This window comes from Electrophorus electricus, chromosome 21, assembly GCF_041902795.1.
Source record: "Electrophorus electricus isolate QZ-2024a chromosome 21, ASM4190279v1, whole genome shotgun sequence".
In the NCBI taxonomy this organism is placed as follows: domain Eukaryota; kingdom Metazoa; phylum Chordata; class Actinopteri; order Gymnotiformes; family Gymnotidae; genus Electrophorus; species Electrophorus electricus.
The window spans coordinates 3,257,501-3,275,613 of NC_137517.1; the positions used below are offsets into that span (position 1 = coordinate 3,257,501).

The 18,113-nt window shown below is 42.8% G+C and overlaps 5 protein-coding genes across 8 annotated transcripts in view; 2 read left to right on the forward strand and 3 right to left on the reverse strand.

The window, feature by feature from the left end:
* tmed4 (transmembrane p24 trafficking protein 4) overlaps positions 1-3,261 on the forward strand; it is a 3,337-nt gene extending 76 nt beyond the window's left edge. Inside the window, exons 1-5 of the mRNA XM_027008455.3 lie at positions 1-113; positions 487-587; positions 849-974; positions 1,304-1,450; positions 1,652-3,261. The exon at positions 1-113 is cut by the window's left edge and continues 76 nt beyond it. Coding sequence (XP_026864256.2) covers positions 1-113; positions 487-587; positions 849-974; positions 1,304-1,450; positions 1,652-1,801 — 637 coding nt within the window. The 3' untranslated portion in view covers positions 1,802-3,261. The remainder of the gene's footprint in view (positions 114-486; positions 588-848; positions 975-1,303; positions 1,451-1,651) is intronic.
* A 477-nt stretch (positions 3,262-3,738) lies between these two features.
* On the reverse strand, positions 3,739-7,388 carry plpbp (pyridoxal phosphate binding protein). Of its 3 annotated transcripts, none has more exons than XM_027008456.3 (8): positions 7,268-7,388; positions 6,643-6,750; positions 6,486-6,521; positions 6,239-6,314; positions 5,900-6,040; positions 5,479-5,621; positions 5,145-5,243; positions 3,739-4,934 (listed from the first exon to the last, which is right to left on the reverse strand). In XM_027008456.3, the coding sequence occupies exons 1-8, from the start codon at positions 7,355-7,357 to the stop codon at positions 4,779-4,781; spliced, it is 849 nt and encodes a 282-aa protein (XP_026864257.2). In that variant the 5' UTR covers positions 7,358-7,388; the 3' UTR covers positions 3,739-4,778. The 3 variants fall into 3 exon arrangements, with proteins under 3 accessions (XP_026864257.2, XP_081561035.1, XP_026864258.2); XM_027008457.3 differs by having other exon boundaries at positions 4,832-4,965; XM_081704909.1 differs by lacking the exon at positions 6,486-6,521.
* Positions 7,389-7,705: 317 nt separating this feature from the next.
* snrpg (small nuclear ribonucleoprotein polypeptide G) lies at positions 7,706-9,622 on the reverse strand. Its single transcript, XM_027008493.3, has 4 exons — positions 9,500-9,622; positions 9,249-9,271; positions 8,572-8,696; positions 7,706-7,944 (listed from the first exon to the last, which is right to left on the reverse strand). The coding sequence occupies exons 1-4, from the start codon at positions 9,529-9,531 to the stop codon at positions 7,894-7,896; spliced, it is 231 nt and encodes a 76-aa protein (XP_026864294.1). The 5' UTR covers positions 9,532-9,622; the 3' UTR covers positions 7,706-7,893.
* Positions 9,623-9,755: 133 nt separating this feature from the next.
* Positions 9,756-13,845, reverse strand: si:ch211-148l7.4 (uncharacterized). Its single transcript, XM_035521596.2, has 2 exons — positions 13,668-13,845; positions 9,756-12,447 (listed from the first exon to the last, which is right to left on the reverse strand). Exon 2 carries the CDS (start codon positions 12,435-12,437, stop codon positions 10,818-10,820), a length of 1,620 nt encoding a protein of 539 aa, XP_035377489.2. The 5' UTR covers positions 12,438-12,447; positions 13,668-13,845; the 3' UTR covers positions 9,756-10,817.
* Positions 13,846-14,332: 487 nt separating this feature from the next.
* On the forward strand, positions 14,333-17,051 carry coq10a (coenzyme Q10A). 2 transcript variants are annotated; one of them, XM_027008484.3, is made up of 5 exons: positions 14,336-14,714; positions 15,050-15,196; positions 15,762-15,954; positions 16,081-16,182; positions 16,272-17,051. In XM_027008484.3, exons 1-5 carry the CDS (start codon positions 14,575-14,577, stop codon positions 16,437-16,439), a joined length of 750 nt encoding a protein of 249 aa, XP_026864285.2. In that variant the 5' UTR covers positions 14,336-14,574; the 3' UTR covers positions 16,440-17,051. The 2 variants fall into 2 exon arrangements, with proteins under 2 accessions (XP_081560451.1, XP_026864285.2); XM_081704325.1 differs by lacking the exon at positions 16,081-16,182 and having other exon boundaries at positions 14,333-14,714.
* The last annotated feature ends 1,062 nt before the right edge of the window (positions 17,052-18,113 follow it).

The following is an 18,113-nucleotide window of genomic DNA, read 5'->3' on the forward strand; positions in this document are numbered from 1 at the left end:
GGTTTTACTATTGTTCGCTTGGTTTACCCCAAGCAAAGCTCTGTACTTCCACATTGGAGAGACGGAGAAGAAATGTTTCATAGAAGAAATTCCCGATGAGACGATGGTGATAGGTACGTTATCGACTAATTGCTTCGACAGCCAGTGAGCTAGCGTTAGCCATCTTGGCCAGATGGATTCAGTTTGTTGTCCTCTTTCCTTTCCTATCTAAACATTTTCCTTTCCTAAACGTTTCGGCCACTAAAACCTGGTTCCGGATGAGTCGCTTACTGTAGGCTGTACAGTAAGCCCCATGCACGTCTAACCTGGCTCCTGCACACCTGGCTGGGGATTGGTCTGTGGCTAAAGCACAGGTGCGGCCGTTTTACTGAGGGCAGCTGCATGTGGTCTTGACGAGGTTACTAGGTGAGGTGAGGTGAGGTGAGGTGAGGTGAGGTACTGTTGTAGCGCGACGGGTGTCTCCCTTTTCTTTCCTTTGCTCTCTAGGCAAATACAGAACGCAGCTATGGGACAAACAGACAGGGTCGTTCCTTCCCGCCACCCCTGGCTTGGGTATGCATGTTGAGATCAAAGATCCTGACACCAAGGTGATTTTTTTTTTACCCTGCTATTAAAAGGTGCATGCACGTACGTAATATCCGTTACCATTTGGAAGTTATTTTACAATAGTCACATTTAAACAGTAGATGGGGATCCGGCTGCCCTGATATCATTACTGAGTTTTTTTTTTTGTTTTTTTTTAAAAAATAATTTATTTTGCTAGTGTTTTTTTTTTGTTTTTGTTGTTGTTGTTGTTGCCCCGTCTGTGCCCTCATCTCGTTCATTCCCGTTTGCGTGCTGTGTTCTAGGTGATTCTGTCTCGTCAGTATGGTTCAGATGGCCGCTTCACTTTCACCTCCCACACGCCAGGCGAGCATCAGATCTGCCTGCATTCCAACTCCACTAAGATGGCTCTTTTTGCTGGAGGAAAACTGGTATGGTTGTAGAGGTGGAGCAGGGTCCCTCCATTGTGAAATGTAACTTATAAACCCAATGTGAGCACTGCGTAGGTTTCCTAAATAAAATGGAAACTGAATTTGACTCGATGTTAGGTTTTTAAGACACAGCCCTGAAATAAGGTGTGCAGTTAGTCAGGAGTTTTCATGCTTTCTCAAACAGTACTGATCCCAAAGGTACTGTGTGCGTGTGTGTGTGAGCAGGCACAGGTTGCATCCTGCAAAGGCAGAACATTCAGGATGTAATAAGGATTGTCCTGTCAGACCAGTCCTTCAAGCAGTAAAACTAGTTTTGTGCCGTCCTGCAGAGAGTACACCTGGACATCCAGGTGGGCGAACACACCAACAACTACCCGGAGATAGCGGCCAAAGATAAGCTGACAGAGCTTCAGCTGAGAGTGAGGCAACTCCTGGACCAGGTGGAGCAGATACAGAAAGAACAGAACTACCAGCGGGTGAGTCTCCAGCACTACTGTTAACCCAGACTGAGCTCTTGAGAAGACTTCATATTTCACGTGCATACCGACATTTCATGACCCTGCTCCTGTCGTGATCTCGATCGGCCAAGTCCGTCCTCTGCCGGGAAAGGTTTTTGTCCGGTTTAACCCTTTGTGAGATGTAGAGGTTGTGTGCATTTACTGTGTGTGTGTTCGTAGTATCGTGAGGAGCGCTTCCGTATGACGAGTGAGAGCACAAACCAACGTGTCCTCTGGTGGTCCATCGCTCAGACCGTCATCCTCATCATCACTGCCATCTGGCAGATGCGCCACCTCAAGAGCTTCTTTGAAGCCAAAAAGTTGGTGTAGATCCTTCCAGAGAGGAAAAAGACTGCTAGATGAAACCAGACATTCTCACTGACCAACCTACCAATATACCCTGACTAGTCCAGTTTTGTTATACACTGTATATGTAGGACCTTATGTTTGTGTTACACTAAAAAAAACCCCCACCTTGGGTGATTAACTGAAGATTTTCAGGCTATTCCAGCTTGGACATTTTGTATGCAGACAGTTGTTTGTTTTGGCTTTTCCGTTTAAAGTGGCAACAGATGCCGTACTTCTTTTCAATGGAGTTTTTCCTATTTTTTGTGACCCTGATTAAGAGCAAAAACTTGAACAGATGATATTTTATTCCGTACTTGTCGTTCAGTTCCATGTGAACCAGATTAAATGAACATAGATAAAATACATGGGTGTGACCAAGGTACTCGATAAGTTACTGAGTTACACCAGAGATTAAAGGAGCTTTGGTTACAGAGGCACTCTGTAGGCTGTGTGGCCACCTTCTGCTCAGTGTGGAATCTTAAGACTAATTTCCAGTAAAAGACAAAAGCACGATGCAGATGCGTCCAAGTTATAAATGACTTCACACGGGAACAGCTTCTTGAATGGAGTGTAAACTTTCAGCCGAGCGTTACTGTGTTTAAGACAGCGTGAGAGCGTGGCCTAGCGTTTTTTGCAGTATTGGCAGCTTGTTGCAGATAAATGCATGAGACTTGCTGTAAATCTGAGATTGTGTAATTCAGTTTGACATCTTGTCATTCTGCTGAGCAGATGTCATCTTTTTTTTTGATGTTTGAAAGTTGTGTGTATATATTGTTTGAGTACCATCTATTGTACATAATCCAGTAATGTAATGGACTTCACCATGATATAATTCAAAGTACTTCAACAGGTAGTAAAAAAAATGTTCAGTCTAACGTGAATACAGTACTTGTAATTCTAAGTCAGGCCCAGTAACAGCTTAAAGTTTGATTCACTTATTGCAAGAGGTGCAATAAAATTGTCAATCAATTAAATCATCAATAATTGCCAATCATTCTAATTGTTAGCATCATAGGATTTCTATTTGATATACTTGAAACTCAAGAAAACTTGTAGACATGCAGTTTTATAAATATTTTCTACGCAAGGAAAAATGTCTGAGACAGTAAAACGGTTATCAAGACACTGAACCAGTCTGACATCAGACATGTTATGGTAGTAGCTCAGATATTATAGGTCCACGATGACATGTTCTTGGAATTCAATTCTTGGATTTGAATTGCACTCAAGAAGGGATTTATTTGCTGTTGCCCCGTCAGTGCACATAAGCAGCAACAACAAATAATACTGTTTTTAAATGCATGAAAGTCACAGTCCATCTTACTTTGCCTGATTCTGGTTAATTTTCTGTTTCCTGTTTTGATTTGTTCTGTTACAAAAATTCTCATTTGGATTATGCAGGATTTGTACAATTTTCATCCAGATTAAAATGTTTTGTTGTAGTCCATGATAATGTGTCTTTATTAGTGCAGAGCGATCTGAACATCCTTTATTTCCTGGATACATCGAAGGATGATGGTGACTCCTTCCCATTTAACTTAAACCTTTAAAACACTAGAAGCCCCAAATCGCTCAACCTCAGTGTGACACAACTGACAAAACATATTACGTTACAGCTCATTACTACGAATGGAAATATTTGTTTCAAGTAGAAATTTGTTGGCACAGAACAGCACCGCCTGGTGCAGTTGGGTATAAGCAGCCTCGCCCTGGGAGACACAAGCAGGCTGGTTGTATTTAATGACTGCTGCCAGTAACCCTCCAGTTCCCAGCCCCGTTACCATCCAGGCTCGTCAGTCCTGCCATCTGCACCAGCCGCTGGGCCAGCTTGTCTCTCTAGTCATGAGACTAGGGGTTTGTTTTTATGTCTGCTGGGTTTTGGTGAGATGTGTTTACTACTCTATTTCCCCATCACAAATCTGCACACTTGTGCCCTTTGATTTCTCGTTAGTATTTTATTTTTTTTTATTGCTCATCAACTCACTTCCACAAATTAAGTAATTTGCTTATTTACAACCACCTTTAGACCAGGTACAAGCTTGTGTTACACACTACATGTAATCAAAACACACAATACTGCGATTCCCCATCTGCCCTTCACAGCAGTTCACAAACACTATCTAGTTTGTTTTCTTCAACAATGTTAATAATCCAAAATACAAAAAATAAAACATACAACCATCGTTACTACTGCATAGTAAAATGCTTCAGCGCGTCAAGAGTTTTCCCAAGTAACGAGCTGTTTTATTATTTGTCTTATTCCCCCTGTTTGTTTTCAAAGTTGTTAATGTAACTCTCCTACACAGGTTAGCCTATATGGGCTTTGACAGAGGCCCATATAAAGCCTAGTTTGGTATTATTGTTTAAAATAATGGAGGTGGTCCTCATCATAACCAAATCCAGTCCAATTATCACAGTGTTCACAGCGACAGACAAAACATGAACAGTACTGTACATGGACACTTCCAGTTTCACGCTGGATCTGTTTCAGTCTAAACAGAGAGCGGTCTACTCTCACATCTCTTAATCCACAGTTCATTCAAACATCTTAAGCAGAATATTTACCTAAAAAAATAAAGATTAAAGACTAAATGATTAAGAAAATAAGGTTATAATCTGGGCCTTGTATCCAGTTAACCAAAAAAACAATAATAGAACACTTACAATAATTTGGTCTTAACTACCTTTTTTAACAAGAAATCCAAATAGTGTGTGGGATAGTATTAATTATCTTTATCTTTGCTGAACAAAATATCAAAGTATGAAAAAATCATACAGATATACAGTATATATTTGATAGGAACTTGTACACCACCTACACGTACGATACATCTTCACAATCTGACCATTTTCTTAAGAGATGAAGAGCATTAATGAAGAGTCTGGGTCTTAGAGCTGGGTAATTCGATGTTATGAAGTGCGTGTAAAGTCCTCTTTACCCATCCACGTGCATCTCCAGCTAGTGCTCTGTGACGGTCAGCTGCTGCATTTTTTTCGCTGCTTCCTCGGATACGACCTTTGACTTCTTCTCTGGGCTGGGGCTGGGAGTGTTCGGGTATTCCCGAGTTCCGAAAATGGTGCTACCCACGCGGACGTTAGTGGAGCCAACCTCAATCTGACGGGAGAAACGCAGATGTGACGACGTGCTGGGAACAAGGCAGATACAGTTATGCAGTCACATTTCAGAATCGCCATAATAAATGCACGGGGTTTGGCCACGTGGCTTTCGGCTAACCGATGCTAAAACACTGAGTGAAGATGATACAGAAACCATTTGTGCCAGAGCGTGGAAAACCAAGATCAGCGAGGGAGAGGCGGCACTCACCGCATGCTCAAAGTCTGCAGACATTCCCATACTGAGCTCAACTTGTTCCACCGGAAGCTTCAGACACTCACACACCTCCTCCCGGTGCTTTAACAGCAACTACACACACACACACACACACACACACACACACACACACACACACACACACACAGAGTTGAGACAGAAGGATGCAATTATAAAAAAAGAATGCCAACACCAAATAAACTATTCATTCAGTTTAAACTGTGGGTCATCCTTAACTCCCAGCTGACTTCTAAGTGCATATCTACACCTCTAAAGATTGCCAAAGCATTGGTCTCAACTGAAGACAAGCTCTGCAGTTCAAACATACCTGGAAGTCTGGGTTGGGGCCTTCACTGAGGTCATAGCCATAGCGGCCAATAGTCATGAGTCCAGCAAAATCCAGGGCAGGACACTGGGATACGATGTGCTTGACTGTGTTGACAGTCTCGTTGGGGTGCAGGCCATGTTTACCTGATAGAGCATGTCCACAACAGACCGTTCACTTTCAGAAGGGCACTCTATATTCCCGGACTGAGTGGCAAATATTAGAATTGTTTAAAAATCTGTAAAATTATGACATCATTAAGGTTAATACAGCAGTGAGCACTAATCCAGCATTCTCAGCTTTCTAAGTTGATTTAAACAAATGCAGGGGCTCAACACACATCTGAGTTGCCCTCTGAAGTATTAAGTATGACATCACCAGTGAATACCAGCACAACATGACTATTTGAGAAGTGGACACACACTTTCCTCTCCGCTGGTGTTGATCTGAACCATAATCTTTAACCTCTGGGTGCTGGACTGCCGTAACTTCTGCCAGGAGTTGTTGACTTTATCGGCCAGTTTTACTGAGTCGACTGTCTCCACCATGTAGAGGTTTGAAACACCTAGGAGTCAATAACAAAAGGCGGCAGCATTAACTCAAAGCAGAAGAAATGAGTGCAGAACTTTCCACAGAGGCTCCTCACAAACATCCGATACATGGTAAGAATGAGTCTATAAAAGGCAAATTAAGAGTATTAAAGCAATTTGCATCATTAAACGTGCTGGTATAGAACCATGAATATGGAGGTTGACTTGCTTACCCAGGAGTTTATTAACACTATTCTTCTGTAGATGTCCAATGAAATGCCATTTAATTTCAGGGCATGATGATAAAATCTAAAAACAAAAAAAAAAAGCAAAAAGAAACAAACAAAAAAGAACAAAAACAAAAAATAAATAAATATAAAACCAAACAAAAAAGCAACATATTTGCAAAATGACCGACATGTTTGACAAGCCACACAGGTAATCAGTCAGCTGGACTACGCCTTGACCCCGACTACGCACCAGTGGGTGAGAGGCTTTCTCCACAAGTTCATTTACCTATGAGGATGAGCAAAATATGTGCATTAAAAAATGATCCCAACCAGAGATGTCAGGGCTGGCAGATGAGGAAAACGTAGAACGTGAAGGTGAATTGGTCGGACATCCTGACTTGACTTACATAGTTCTCTCCAAAGTTCCTCTGCCCGTGTTTGTAAGCTTCTACCACCATGTCCGGTGGTTTGGTTTTACTGACAGCTACGAGTCGAGGTGCCACACAGGGTAAAGTCTGGAACATCAGGAATGAAGGGCAACACCAACATTACATGCAGAGTCATTAGGTTAGTAAACGGCTTAGATTCGATATATTTCACCATATAACACAACTTGCAAAAGCGGAGGTGCCAGAATGCGCAGAACTGTGTTGTCTGGGCGCTGCACTCCTGTGCGGCGTGCGCTCGTGACCAGGCACGAGCAAGCCCTGCTCAGGGTACAGCGACATGCTGCTGCACGCTCTCGCAGACCTAAACCGCGAGTCCTCCGTTTATGAGGTCCGGCAAGCATGCACCCTTGAAGACGGATATTTTGGGCGACCTTTCAAGCCACGCTGGCCAATAACCGAGTGGTATATTAGACGAGGATCCATTGCACTAGACTCGGCTCGTTCTTCCGAGCCTGTGCAAAGGTTGCAGGCTGCTTACATAACCAGAGCCCGTGGCACAGCGACATGGAGAAAGAGTTTTGTTATGCGTCTACACGCAAGTATTTTTAATGCGTACGTTGCCTGAACGGCTCTAAAAACCAACCTTGGGGCGTCGGGTAACCGCCTGATTAACCCGGTCCACCACAGCCTGCACTTTCTTGCCGACCTCCTCCGACATCACTACTTTCCACATCGCGTCAGTGCGTGGAGCGCATCCAATGGCAAACAGCTCGAAAATTAAACATCCGCTCCGTTCGCTGTCAAAATAAGAGTCCTGTAACTGTAGCACCCCCGCCCTTGCAGCGACCCCTGCAGTCCGGATTGGGTGGTTAAATTAACGTTCCCTTTTCGAAAGACGTTTTTTTGATGGCCGAATTTTACGTTTAATAATCTAAGACAAATTTACTTAAGCAGTATTTTAGTTTTAAAGAGTTTGTAATTTTTTTTAAAATATAATAGAAATATAGAAGCTCACATTGTGAAACCTTTATCAAAATAAAATTATCAATGAAACCACAAAAAAGTACAATCTACTAAAGAATAGCAATTCTTCAAATTTATTGACAAATTGTTTGAGATACAGATATTTCTAAATAATACCAAGGAAAAAACAAAAACACATTCAAGGTGTTTAAAGCGGCACCCCATCATTCAAACACTTTTTTTAACATCTGCCTGGTTCTTTCGTAACAAAAACACATCAGGGTGGAGAAACAGAAAAGGGGATCTTCATACTCTCTCCAGCGCCTCTAGCATGATGATGCTGTTTCCTCTGATGACCTGCACATGAAGAAAGAGCAGCTGAAAGCTCGACAGACTCTACGCAATCTGGTTTGATTCCAAACATTAGCACCTGTGTGCACAGACACGTCGCCGTCCTTCCCATTAGTCACTGAAAGCATTTGTTAGTGGGCTGCTGGAGAAACCAGGTTTCATTTTAGCGGCGCAGAATAAAACAAACAAACAAACAAACATTCACAAATCCATGCTGTTTTAACCAAATTTTATTGACACTTCCTGTCTAATCCAAAAATCCAGCACAACGGATAAAAAGCTATTTGGTTTCAAGATGTTTTGAGGAAGATGAAAACATTTACAAATGGTAGCAGCTCAGTGGTGAAGGCACTTGACTAGTAGTCAGAAGGTTGCTGGTTCAAGGCCCACATCACCATCACGTTGCCACTGCAGGGTCTGAGCAAGACCCTTAACCCTCAGTTGATCAAGTTGTGGTCAGTCAAAATTTTAAAGTCGCTTTGCATAAAAAAGTGTCAGCTAAATGCCATAAACGTAAATTTCTGTTATAATGCAATTTAAATCAACAAAAGGAATTTTATGCCTGGGGAAAAACCCACTTGACCTACAGGCACAACCACTGGTGGAATAGAATCCCAAAAAAAGGCTACTAACCACCATGCCAATCGAGTTCTGTTGCCCCCCTGGGGACATTTCTAAGCAGTCATCCACCACCAGATTCATGAAGGGGTCAAATCCTCGAAGGATGCCTTGGACATGGCGACCACCGTTCAACTTCACTAAAAAACAAAGAATAAAATACAAAGTTGGTTCAGGTAACATGAACATGATTCACAAATATTATTATCTACCAATATTGCATTTACACAATACCAGCACAAGCACATTACTCCAAACAAAGCAAGCACAACCCAAGCGCAGCTGTATGAAATGACATAAAACTGCTATCCTCCCCAGTGACTGGCCAAACTGACCCTTTAAAAACTGAAATCAGACAACCATTAAATAAAAGTCAGAATTATGGATTATTACATCAGTAAGTGGGTTGCACATTAATCAGAAAATAATGTGCAAGGAGCAAGTGGAAATGTTTTTTGGTTAAAGACATCAGTCTTTAACCCAGTTGCGCACCTCTAATGTGTCCCATTTCATATATGTTTATTTTTCTTTATATAGGCCTAACCCTAGTTTAACAAAACTGCTTTAACCCAGGAGGCACTCGAGTTCATGATGACTGCGGTGTCTTAAAGAGAGGAGACGTGTGTTATTGAGTGTTGTGGCCCTCCAGGAGGACCATGTTTGAGGATGTCCGACTCAAGCGGCGTACTCACGTGAAAGCTTCTTGTCCATAAACCTACAACAGAAACATCACGTTAATTCTTAAAAACGAGAAGCCATCTACAGAAGCTGGTTGCGTTTATTTTAGGTCGTTTTAGTCGGTAGATTATGCAGCTAGTCAGCCATCCCGTCCCACCTCCACCTACTCATGCAGCTAAATACCTCAGATACAATCAAAATTACCGGTCAGGACTTAATCAAGAGCGCTACGATGATACAGACAGAAACATCTTCAAACACTCACTTCTTCAGCTCTGGCGGATGCGCTTTGCTCATGTTTATTTGGAGGTGGTGGTTATCTAAACCAGCAAACTGCACAAAGACGCGCTTCAAACACGACGGACACGCGTATGCAGCCGGACGTGACGTTAACCCACGGCAGTCAAAAGTACATCATCGCCACCTGTCGGCGTGGAGGTTGAATTGCATTTATTTATTTAAAATTCTGGGATTATGTTTACTTAGTAATAATGTGTGTTTAGTGAACACTCGTGACCACATTTGTTTCTTCCATTTATATCACATTTCTCACGTCAGTCATAGCAACAAAAAAAAAAAGACAAAACAACTCGTACAATGAGAGTTAAAATCTCATCACTCCAGGACCCACATACCAATACCATTCACAAGCAACTGTAGCATTAATGCCTACAAAAAAGGAAGAAAATAAGGAAAACTATGCATGTCTTGAGACACAGCAGTAGATTTGGTAAGATTTCAAATTCAAATTTTAAAAACACGGCAACTTCCACCCCAGAGTTTTATGTGTAATGAAAACCCTCCTCTGGCTAGGATCTTACTTAAAAAAACAAAACAAAACAGATCCTCCACCCAACTCTAACCCCTAACAGCAAACACGCGATCATAAGGCACAACTCAAGACCTTTTGAAGGATGAGGCAGAGGCATAACAGGCGCTCACTGGTACAGCAATACCGATCAAGATATACCACAGTCCTACCTTTCGCAAAATATCTGACATTTAATTGCACACTGTTACCCGTTGCGCCCTGACAACGAGTAAAGAAAGCCAAGAACAAGCAGTTTATTTATTATTCAGCCTAATAATTATTCTTGGGTAGCTAGTATGGAAAGATGGATGAGCACTTGACTTTTGGAGACAATGCCTGATGCATGAATGGTGATAAATTGTTATAACTCACCAGTTACAGCTCATGACTTTCTCTCTGGTCAATTCATGCATCTAGTTATTTAAAAAAAAAAAAAAAAAAAATTATTTTCCATGTAGTATCTGTCCAAAAAGTGGCACACCTGTGAAAAACCGTCCAGTGCAGAGGTAAGGCATACTCCTGGATTTACATTCAATTCACAAAAAAATATATAATAACAATATATATGAAGATATAACTGATATACAAAAAAAAGTCCCCTTAATTTACATTATTACTACAAGAATATGTGAACATGTTATTTGCCAGTGCGTGTTTCCCCAAAACATTCAAACTTTCTTAGAAATGCAGCTTTGCAACTCGCCACTGTTCCATGTAGATATACTGGACATTAGTGCCAACTGAGCTTGAAGCAGTAGCTGATATTATTAACTCAAACATCACAGGCAGCAAGTGAGGGACGTCCACTCAAATCACCGCTGAGCTTCTCACCGCCCTTCTCACCCTCATCACCATCATCATCGTCGTTGCGAAGAGGAAGGTGCGCCTGGCAGTGCTGCAGAAAAGTGTCCAGGTCCACAAACACCTGCTCACAGGGCACACAGTGATAGACTACAGTTCCAACTGATTGCGCAGTCTCTGGGAGGATAACCCTGGCAGTACACATACTGCAGCGGGCCGAGACGACTGACGACTGGTGAACCACTTCGTGTTCTCGCAGAGAGGACCGGGTGCCGAAGACCTCCGCGCACGACGGGCAGGGGAACTCCCGCTCTTCGTCCTTTCCTGCTGACTCTTCCTCGGGCCCGCTCTCTTGCTTTCTGTCCATCGAAGCCACGTGGGTCTTCGCCTTTTTGTTCTGATCTTTGAGGGGCTTAGACTCCTCCCTCCACGGCTTCGAGGGAGGAGCCAGCTTGAGTCTTCTAGCCACTCTGAGGTCCTTGGCAGCTTTGCCAGCTATGTGCGTTTTACCCAGTTTCCCACTGTTGGCCAGGTGGGTCTGGTAGTGGGTGCTGTAGCTCTTGAAATGCGCCCAGCGTGTGAGGTGGTGCAGGAAGACTTTGCCGCAGTGCAGGCACGGGTATGTCTCGCTCTTCCGCCTCTGCCGCGTGCTCTTCACCAAGCCCTTCTGCTGCCTGGCCACTGGAGCCTCGCGCCTGTGCTCCTCCTTCCTGTGGAGGTACAGCATGGACGTCTGGGAGAAAACTTTGTCACAGGAGCGGCAGGGGAACGACGGGTTTTTCGTCACCGTGTGGAACTCCCTCACCGTCGTCAGCTTCTGCCTCTTCTTCTTCCACCTGTTCTGGTGGACGAAGCGTTGATGGCTGGCCAGGCCTGCTGCGGAGCGGAACGTCCTGAAGCAAAGGACGCAGGTGGTCCTGGTGTCCACGCCCGTGCCTGAAGGTGCTGGTGGCAGGGAGGCCTGGGAGGGCGTGGGGGTGTGGTCGGGGGAGAGCCCTGGCGCAGGCGACGGGGCAGGAGCCAGCGCCTTGGGGCTGAGTGGCGCCGGTTGGCAGCCTTCTGCCTGCTGGTGGTACAGAAGCTCCTGCTTGTGGCCGAAGGTTCTCCCGCACGGGGTACAGGCGTAGGGGCTGCCGTCGTCGTGGAGCCTGTGGTTGAGGTGTTGCGGCTGGGGGGGGTCCTCTGGGATGTGGGGGCCCGGGGCCTGGGCCAGGCACGACGGGCAGAGCGAGCCCCACTGTGGCTTCCCTCTGCACACCTGACAGACGGCGGGCACATCTAGGCACCTGTGCAGCTGCATGGTGGACGCCAGGGTGAACTCCAGGCCGCAGCGAGGGCAGCAATGGGGTTTGCGGAGCACGTGCTCCTTCTGCTGGTGGCGGCCAAGGGCACCCAGGTCTGGGAATTCTTGGCTGCAGTCCTTGCAAATGGAGGGTCCGGGCTGCTGGGGTTTAAGAGCATGTCCTTCCTGTTTGTGCTCGACGCGAGCGATCAGTTGAGCCAGCCGGGACAAGGTGTTTGTTATAGCCCTGGGCCTCGGAAAGGAATCTTGCCCACTCGCTTCATTCCAGTGGCAAGGCATGGTATCCATCCTGAAACGTCTTTTATTTAAATATATATATATATATATATATATATATATATATATATATTATATATATATATATATATATATATATATATATATATATATATATATATATATATATATATATATATATAGCAAAAAAGAGAAGAAAAAAAACGCAAGTTATTTCATTATAGCAAATTCAGTCAATACACATGTAAACTTGGCTTTGATTAGTCATCATCACATGATGAGTTTTGTGATCATTTCCCTCAGTCAGATATGATGAAAATATGGCCACATTAAACTCAAAGCGCAAAACAAAACAAATCCAAGCAAAGCAAGGTTGTATGTGGATTTCCAGGCAGCTGTAGAGGCAATTGCATGCTGATTTTGTTATGATGGCTGTGGGAAACAGGCCAGGTTTGTTGTGGTTGGAGAATACGTGTTGCTATAGCTTGCCTGGTTTAAATAATATATCCTGTAATTGGTAAAGATAAGGAACCAGTACTCAAGTGCTGCTGTACACACAGTGAATGTTATTTGCACAAAATATTCAATAGAATCAATTAAAAAACACCAACATATACACACTAAACAAAGACACTGAAGTATTTTAGCAAAACAAAGTGAAAGACTGTCCTTAACTTTTCTAAAAGTTCAAATGGAGTTATGGTCGTGCTGCCTTTTCCAAGATATTTAGGTTTTAAATGCAATAACAGAACAGAGAAAAGGTCCTATATATCTTTTTATATCTGTGGTTTAAAACAGTGAAACAAGGGCATTGGTTGTATTTGGAGGAGGGGCTTTCAATAAGGGTGGCATCTTCATATAATTCTTTACAATACGACGTTTGGTTCTTTAAATAGCGATGGCACTGCAGTGCCTGACTGGGGCTTTAAGTGTTGGGAGCATTTGGACTGGGGGTAAATTTATATGTCTAGTAGCGTTTAGAAATGACAGTGGAAAATTTGTCACTTTTAAATCACGCTGAAGTAACTTTAAATATTCAATTTGTACACCAAAAAACACACCTGCGCTGAGCAACCTATAGCTGTGCTCAAAAAGTTATTCGGACTGACACTAGAAAGCTTTAAGTGAATTATCCTAGTTAGTCAGCTAACCATCTTATCATATAGTTAGTATTTCAGAGATGTAAACATGCAGACGTATTTAGAGTTTGACTTCTATTGTTTTACTAGCTAGCTGGCTAGCTAACTGGCTAGCTATGTAGCGCACTAACAGCAAACTCACCAATTTATAAAGTACAAAGACAAAACCTTCGGCGTCGACACCGTACTTTCCAGTTTGTTTAAACAAATGTGCACCCCAAACATGCAAAGGTTTACTATGCAACTGTTAACTGGCTTTTACTTTAGTTTGGCGTCCTCGCCGTGCGCTTACAGACTAAACTTGTTGAGGTAGTTTTTGTGACTACAAATCCCGTCATTCCTTTGCTTGACCCTCGACTCGCACGTACACGATAGAAAACTGTAGGATGAGCCCGCTGCAGAGATAAAAATGAGTGAATGCGGATGCATATCGTTTCTACACGTTTTAATACTTGACAGCAAATCCAATGGAAAACGAAAAGTAATAATAAATAATAACTTTCTATTAACATTTTGTCAACTATTAAATTAACAGAGGGTGTGACGGACCTCTATTATGAAGTCTATCCTAGCATAGTTTTGTCCAACAGCGCCCCCCTATTGAGACAATGTAAGAAAACTAAATTGATAACAATCATTAATTTCTTCGCTGGTGTATTTTCTATTATTTTTCATCTTTATGGAAAGAAGACAGGAACTCCATTGTGTATATTTTGAATATTTATTATATCTTTTTTTCATCATGGTGATCGGCCAATGGCACGTTTGTCCTCCGGCGCACTTGGTGGCAGCGTTGAACATCATCCGCACACATAAATCCAAGTCACCGCAACTTTACGTTCTTGGGCTTTGCCAGGTTAGTCGACCTGCTGCTATCGCCGGAGGAACCGGCCGACGAGTTTGCTTCGCTTTAAAGACTGTATTTGTGCGTATCGCTATACTAACGGGACGCCCAGGCTTTTATGCAACCTGGTGGCCCAGGTTGAAAAGCGCCTGACACCCCAGCGATTAATCGGTGCAAATCTTCACGGCTTGGATCTTTCATTTGTATGGCTTTTGCCGGAAGCACCCGGCGTATGCCCGTGCTTGTGCGGACGTTAAGTGAGTTGTTTGAAATTGCCACTTTTCCTCCTGCTGCTCGCTCTGTGAGCACAGAAAGATGTCCGGGACGGATAAGGTGCCCAGTCAGGTAAGGCTTGATATTTGCTGGAATCAGTCACCTAGGACCAGTGGTGAGATGTTTGGTTTTCGGAGGTCTTCCTCTGGAATGCTGAAGCACCACGACAGATACACTACAGTTCTGCTTAATTCCTTCATTAAATGTCACTTTTAGTTCTTTTCAAGTTACAAGTGCAGTGCAAACCCTCAAAATGTCCTTACTTTGTGGCGTCTGTTCCTCTCAGCAGGACAAGGAACAGTAAAGGTTCGAGAGCGTGTGATACAAGCGTTTTTTACTGCTGTAAGGTTTACAGAATATACCATTACACACAATATGCCATGTAGCCAGTCTGTCTCCCTCAACAGGTACTTGTCGTCATGTGGAATTTTGATGACTAGGGCTCCAAGAATGCTCAGCTCTCAAGATGTAGAGCTGACACCCACTCATCACAGAAGACATTTTATTAGCCTTAGCAATAAGAGGAAGGAATACTCTGAGAGAAGGATAATAGGGTAAGGCATTGTTATCTTTATGGCCCTGATTCACACCCATTCTGCTTACTCACATTAGAACAAGTGTGTGCTTGAAGCCTGTCTTTCCCTTACATCAAATAATCACAAATGCACAATTCTTCTTTCACAGATGGTGTGCATGACCAGTTAGGATACTTGTATACAGTGAAACTAACACTGCTAAGACCTTTTTAGTGTAATTTGTTATGGATGGATGGCTATTCAAACTAGTATGCTCTCATCTGCTCAGTGTTTTAAAAATGAGGGCCAGAGCTATGATCTCTTTGCCCATGGCTTCTACCACTCAAACATTAACAGAGGGCTTTGCTGGACTGCATTTTGCCTAATTACATTAAGAATGGTCACTGCCAGTGCTGGTACTTGTGTGTGCGTAATCGGTGTCTAGTAGACCATCTCAATGTGTAACCCAGTAAGCAGTTTGTACTACAGGACAAATATAAAGAATGAGACGTATAGCTCCTGTATGTGCCTCAGCGTTTTACCAAGTCTGTCATAGTGAAGATGTACAATAGTAACCTTTCAAATACTCCTCATTTGGTCTTAGGTATTCAATGCAAGAGATGTATAATGTCGTAGCCAACGTGGATGACTACAGATATTTCGTGCCTTGGTGTAAGAAGTCCCAGACCATCTTGAGAAGGTCAGGCCATGCCAGAGCTGAGCTTGAGGTGGGCTTCCCCCCTGTAACTGAGCGCTACACATCTATGATCAGCTCTGTCCGCCCGCACCTCGTCAAAGTAAGTGCTGCTCTCTTTTGGCTGGGCATTTCAGCCCTGCGTTACAACCAGAAATACTCAAAAGTACTTTTGCCTGAGCTGTGTTTGGCTACTGCAGGTCTGAAGTTTTCGGTTGTTCTATGTTAGGCGGTGTGTACCGACGGCAAACTCTTTAATCACTTGGAAACAATATGGCGCTTCAGTCCTGGTATTCCAGGTTACCCCCGTACCTGCACAGTCGATTTCTCTGTGAGTAGCGCGTGTTCTGCTTAAATCTTTGGTTGTCCATCTTCTCTCATCTGCAAGTTCTTCTTCGTCTCTTCTTGCTCCCCTGCCAGATCTCGTTTGAGTTCCGCTCCCTGATACACTCTCACCTGGCAACGGTCTTCTTTGACGAAGTGGTGAAGCAGATGGTGGCCGCTTTCGAGCGCAGGGCGCACCACCTGTATGGACCCGACACCCCCATCCCACGAGAGCTCCTGTTCCATAAGATCCATCAAACGTGACGGTCACATGATCTTATGGAACATTACGCAATCACCACAAGTCTCAAATCTATTCAGGTTGCATGTCGGTAACTGTATGCACTAGACTGTGATGGACTTGCAACTCTTTACCTCACACAGGGTGGTTCCACTCTGCAAGTCCTAGGTATGATGCCTCGCTGAGTAAGCACTTCAGCTAACTTGGTTTCCCAAACCCTGGAAATGATGAATTCTGAGCTCAACATAATGGATTATGAACTGTGCTAAAAATGCAATGTGGAGTGAAGATCTTTATAAAGTCTGTGGCATCTTTGCATTACACATGATGCAACTTCAAGGGTTTTTTTTTTTTTTTTTTTTTTTTAATACTTTGGTTTAAAGTAGGCCTAGGCTGCTGCAGTGTTCAATGTGCAAATAATGTGAAATTATCAGCTGCAAAATCACACTCTACGGTCACAAATTTCACACTCTAAGCTCATTACAGTGAAGTGAGAAATGTTTGTAGCAATGTTCATTTATTGTTCGTATAGTAGTATTGCAGCAAGTTATACTAGAAATATTTGGCATATTTTTCTTCCAATGACATGCCCAACTAAAATCGTAGGGTTTAAATAAAGGTCCACTGATGTTTAATCTTGTTTGTCTTACTTTTTGTGTTTCTAGAATTACCAGATTCAGTAGTGTGTTATTGCAGGCCTGGCAGGAACACTGAATTAGATGCATTCTCAGTGGTTGTCCATGATCAATACCTTTTTTATTTTATTTTTTTTCTTCTCCCCCCCCCATTATCTATGTATTCAGCTATGAACATAAGTAATATTTTCATGTTGCATGTCAGGCTGCATTTGAGACGGCTCATCTGAGAAATTGCACATTAAAAATAAGGGGGGGGGGGGGGGGGGGAAAGTAACATTTAATTTAGTATTTGCTGTCTTGCATTTTGTTTCTACTAACTTACTTGGTACAGTGGCAGAGTTTCTGTTGCTGCCTTCTAAGCCATTTCCATCCTGTTTATCAACTCACAAATGATTCTGGTAAATCCTGTTGACCACAAATTGAAATTATTGATTTCAGACCTTTCCTGTGAATATTTTGGATTAAGGGTAGCACCATGAAACGAGGTACATCCACTGTGGAGTTTCTACTCTCCCTGTACTGATTTGAGGTGTCGACACCCGAGTCACATGTGTGAATAGGTCAGAACTCCATGCAGCCTTGGAAAGTATATTTATTCTGTATAGTATGTTTACATTTGGAGTGTACTGTGAATTCAAAATTGTCCTTGGGGATGCTAAAATTAAAAATAACTTTTGAGTGAAAATGGAAACATTTGGAAGACTGGTGAAGGTCTTAACATATCTACCTCTCTATCCCCCCCCAATCACTGTATTTATGTTTTGCTTAAAACTGTCAAGAAAGAAGAAAATCAAATCAATCAGAATTGAGACGAGACATTTCTCATTACTTGTCTTCAAAAAAAGTCTCTTTTCAAAAATGAGAAAAAAAAAAAAAAAAAAGATTGATCAAACCTGAGTGTCACCACTAATGATTCCTTGAAAGAAAATGTGATTGATTATACTCAACAAAAGGTCTGCTTGTTTTCACACCATTTGTCATGTACAGGGTTAGCAGAAGAAAAAAAAAAAAAAAAGCTCCATCATTTTTGTTAAAAACGTTTATTGGTTGTCAAGTTTA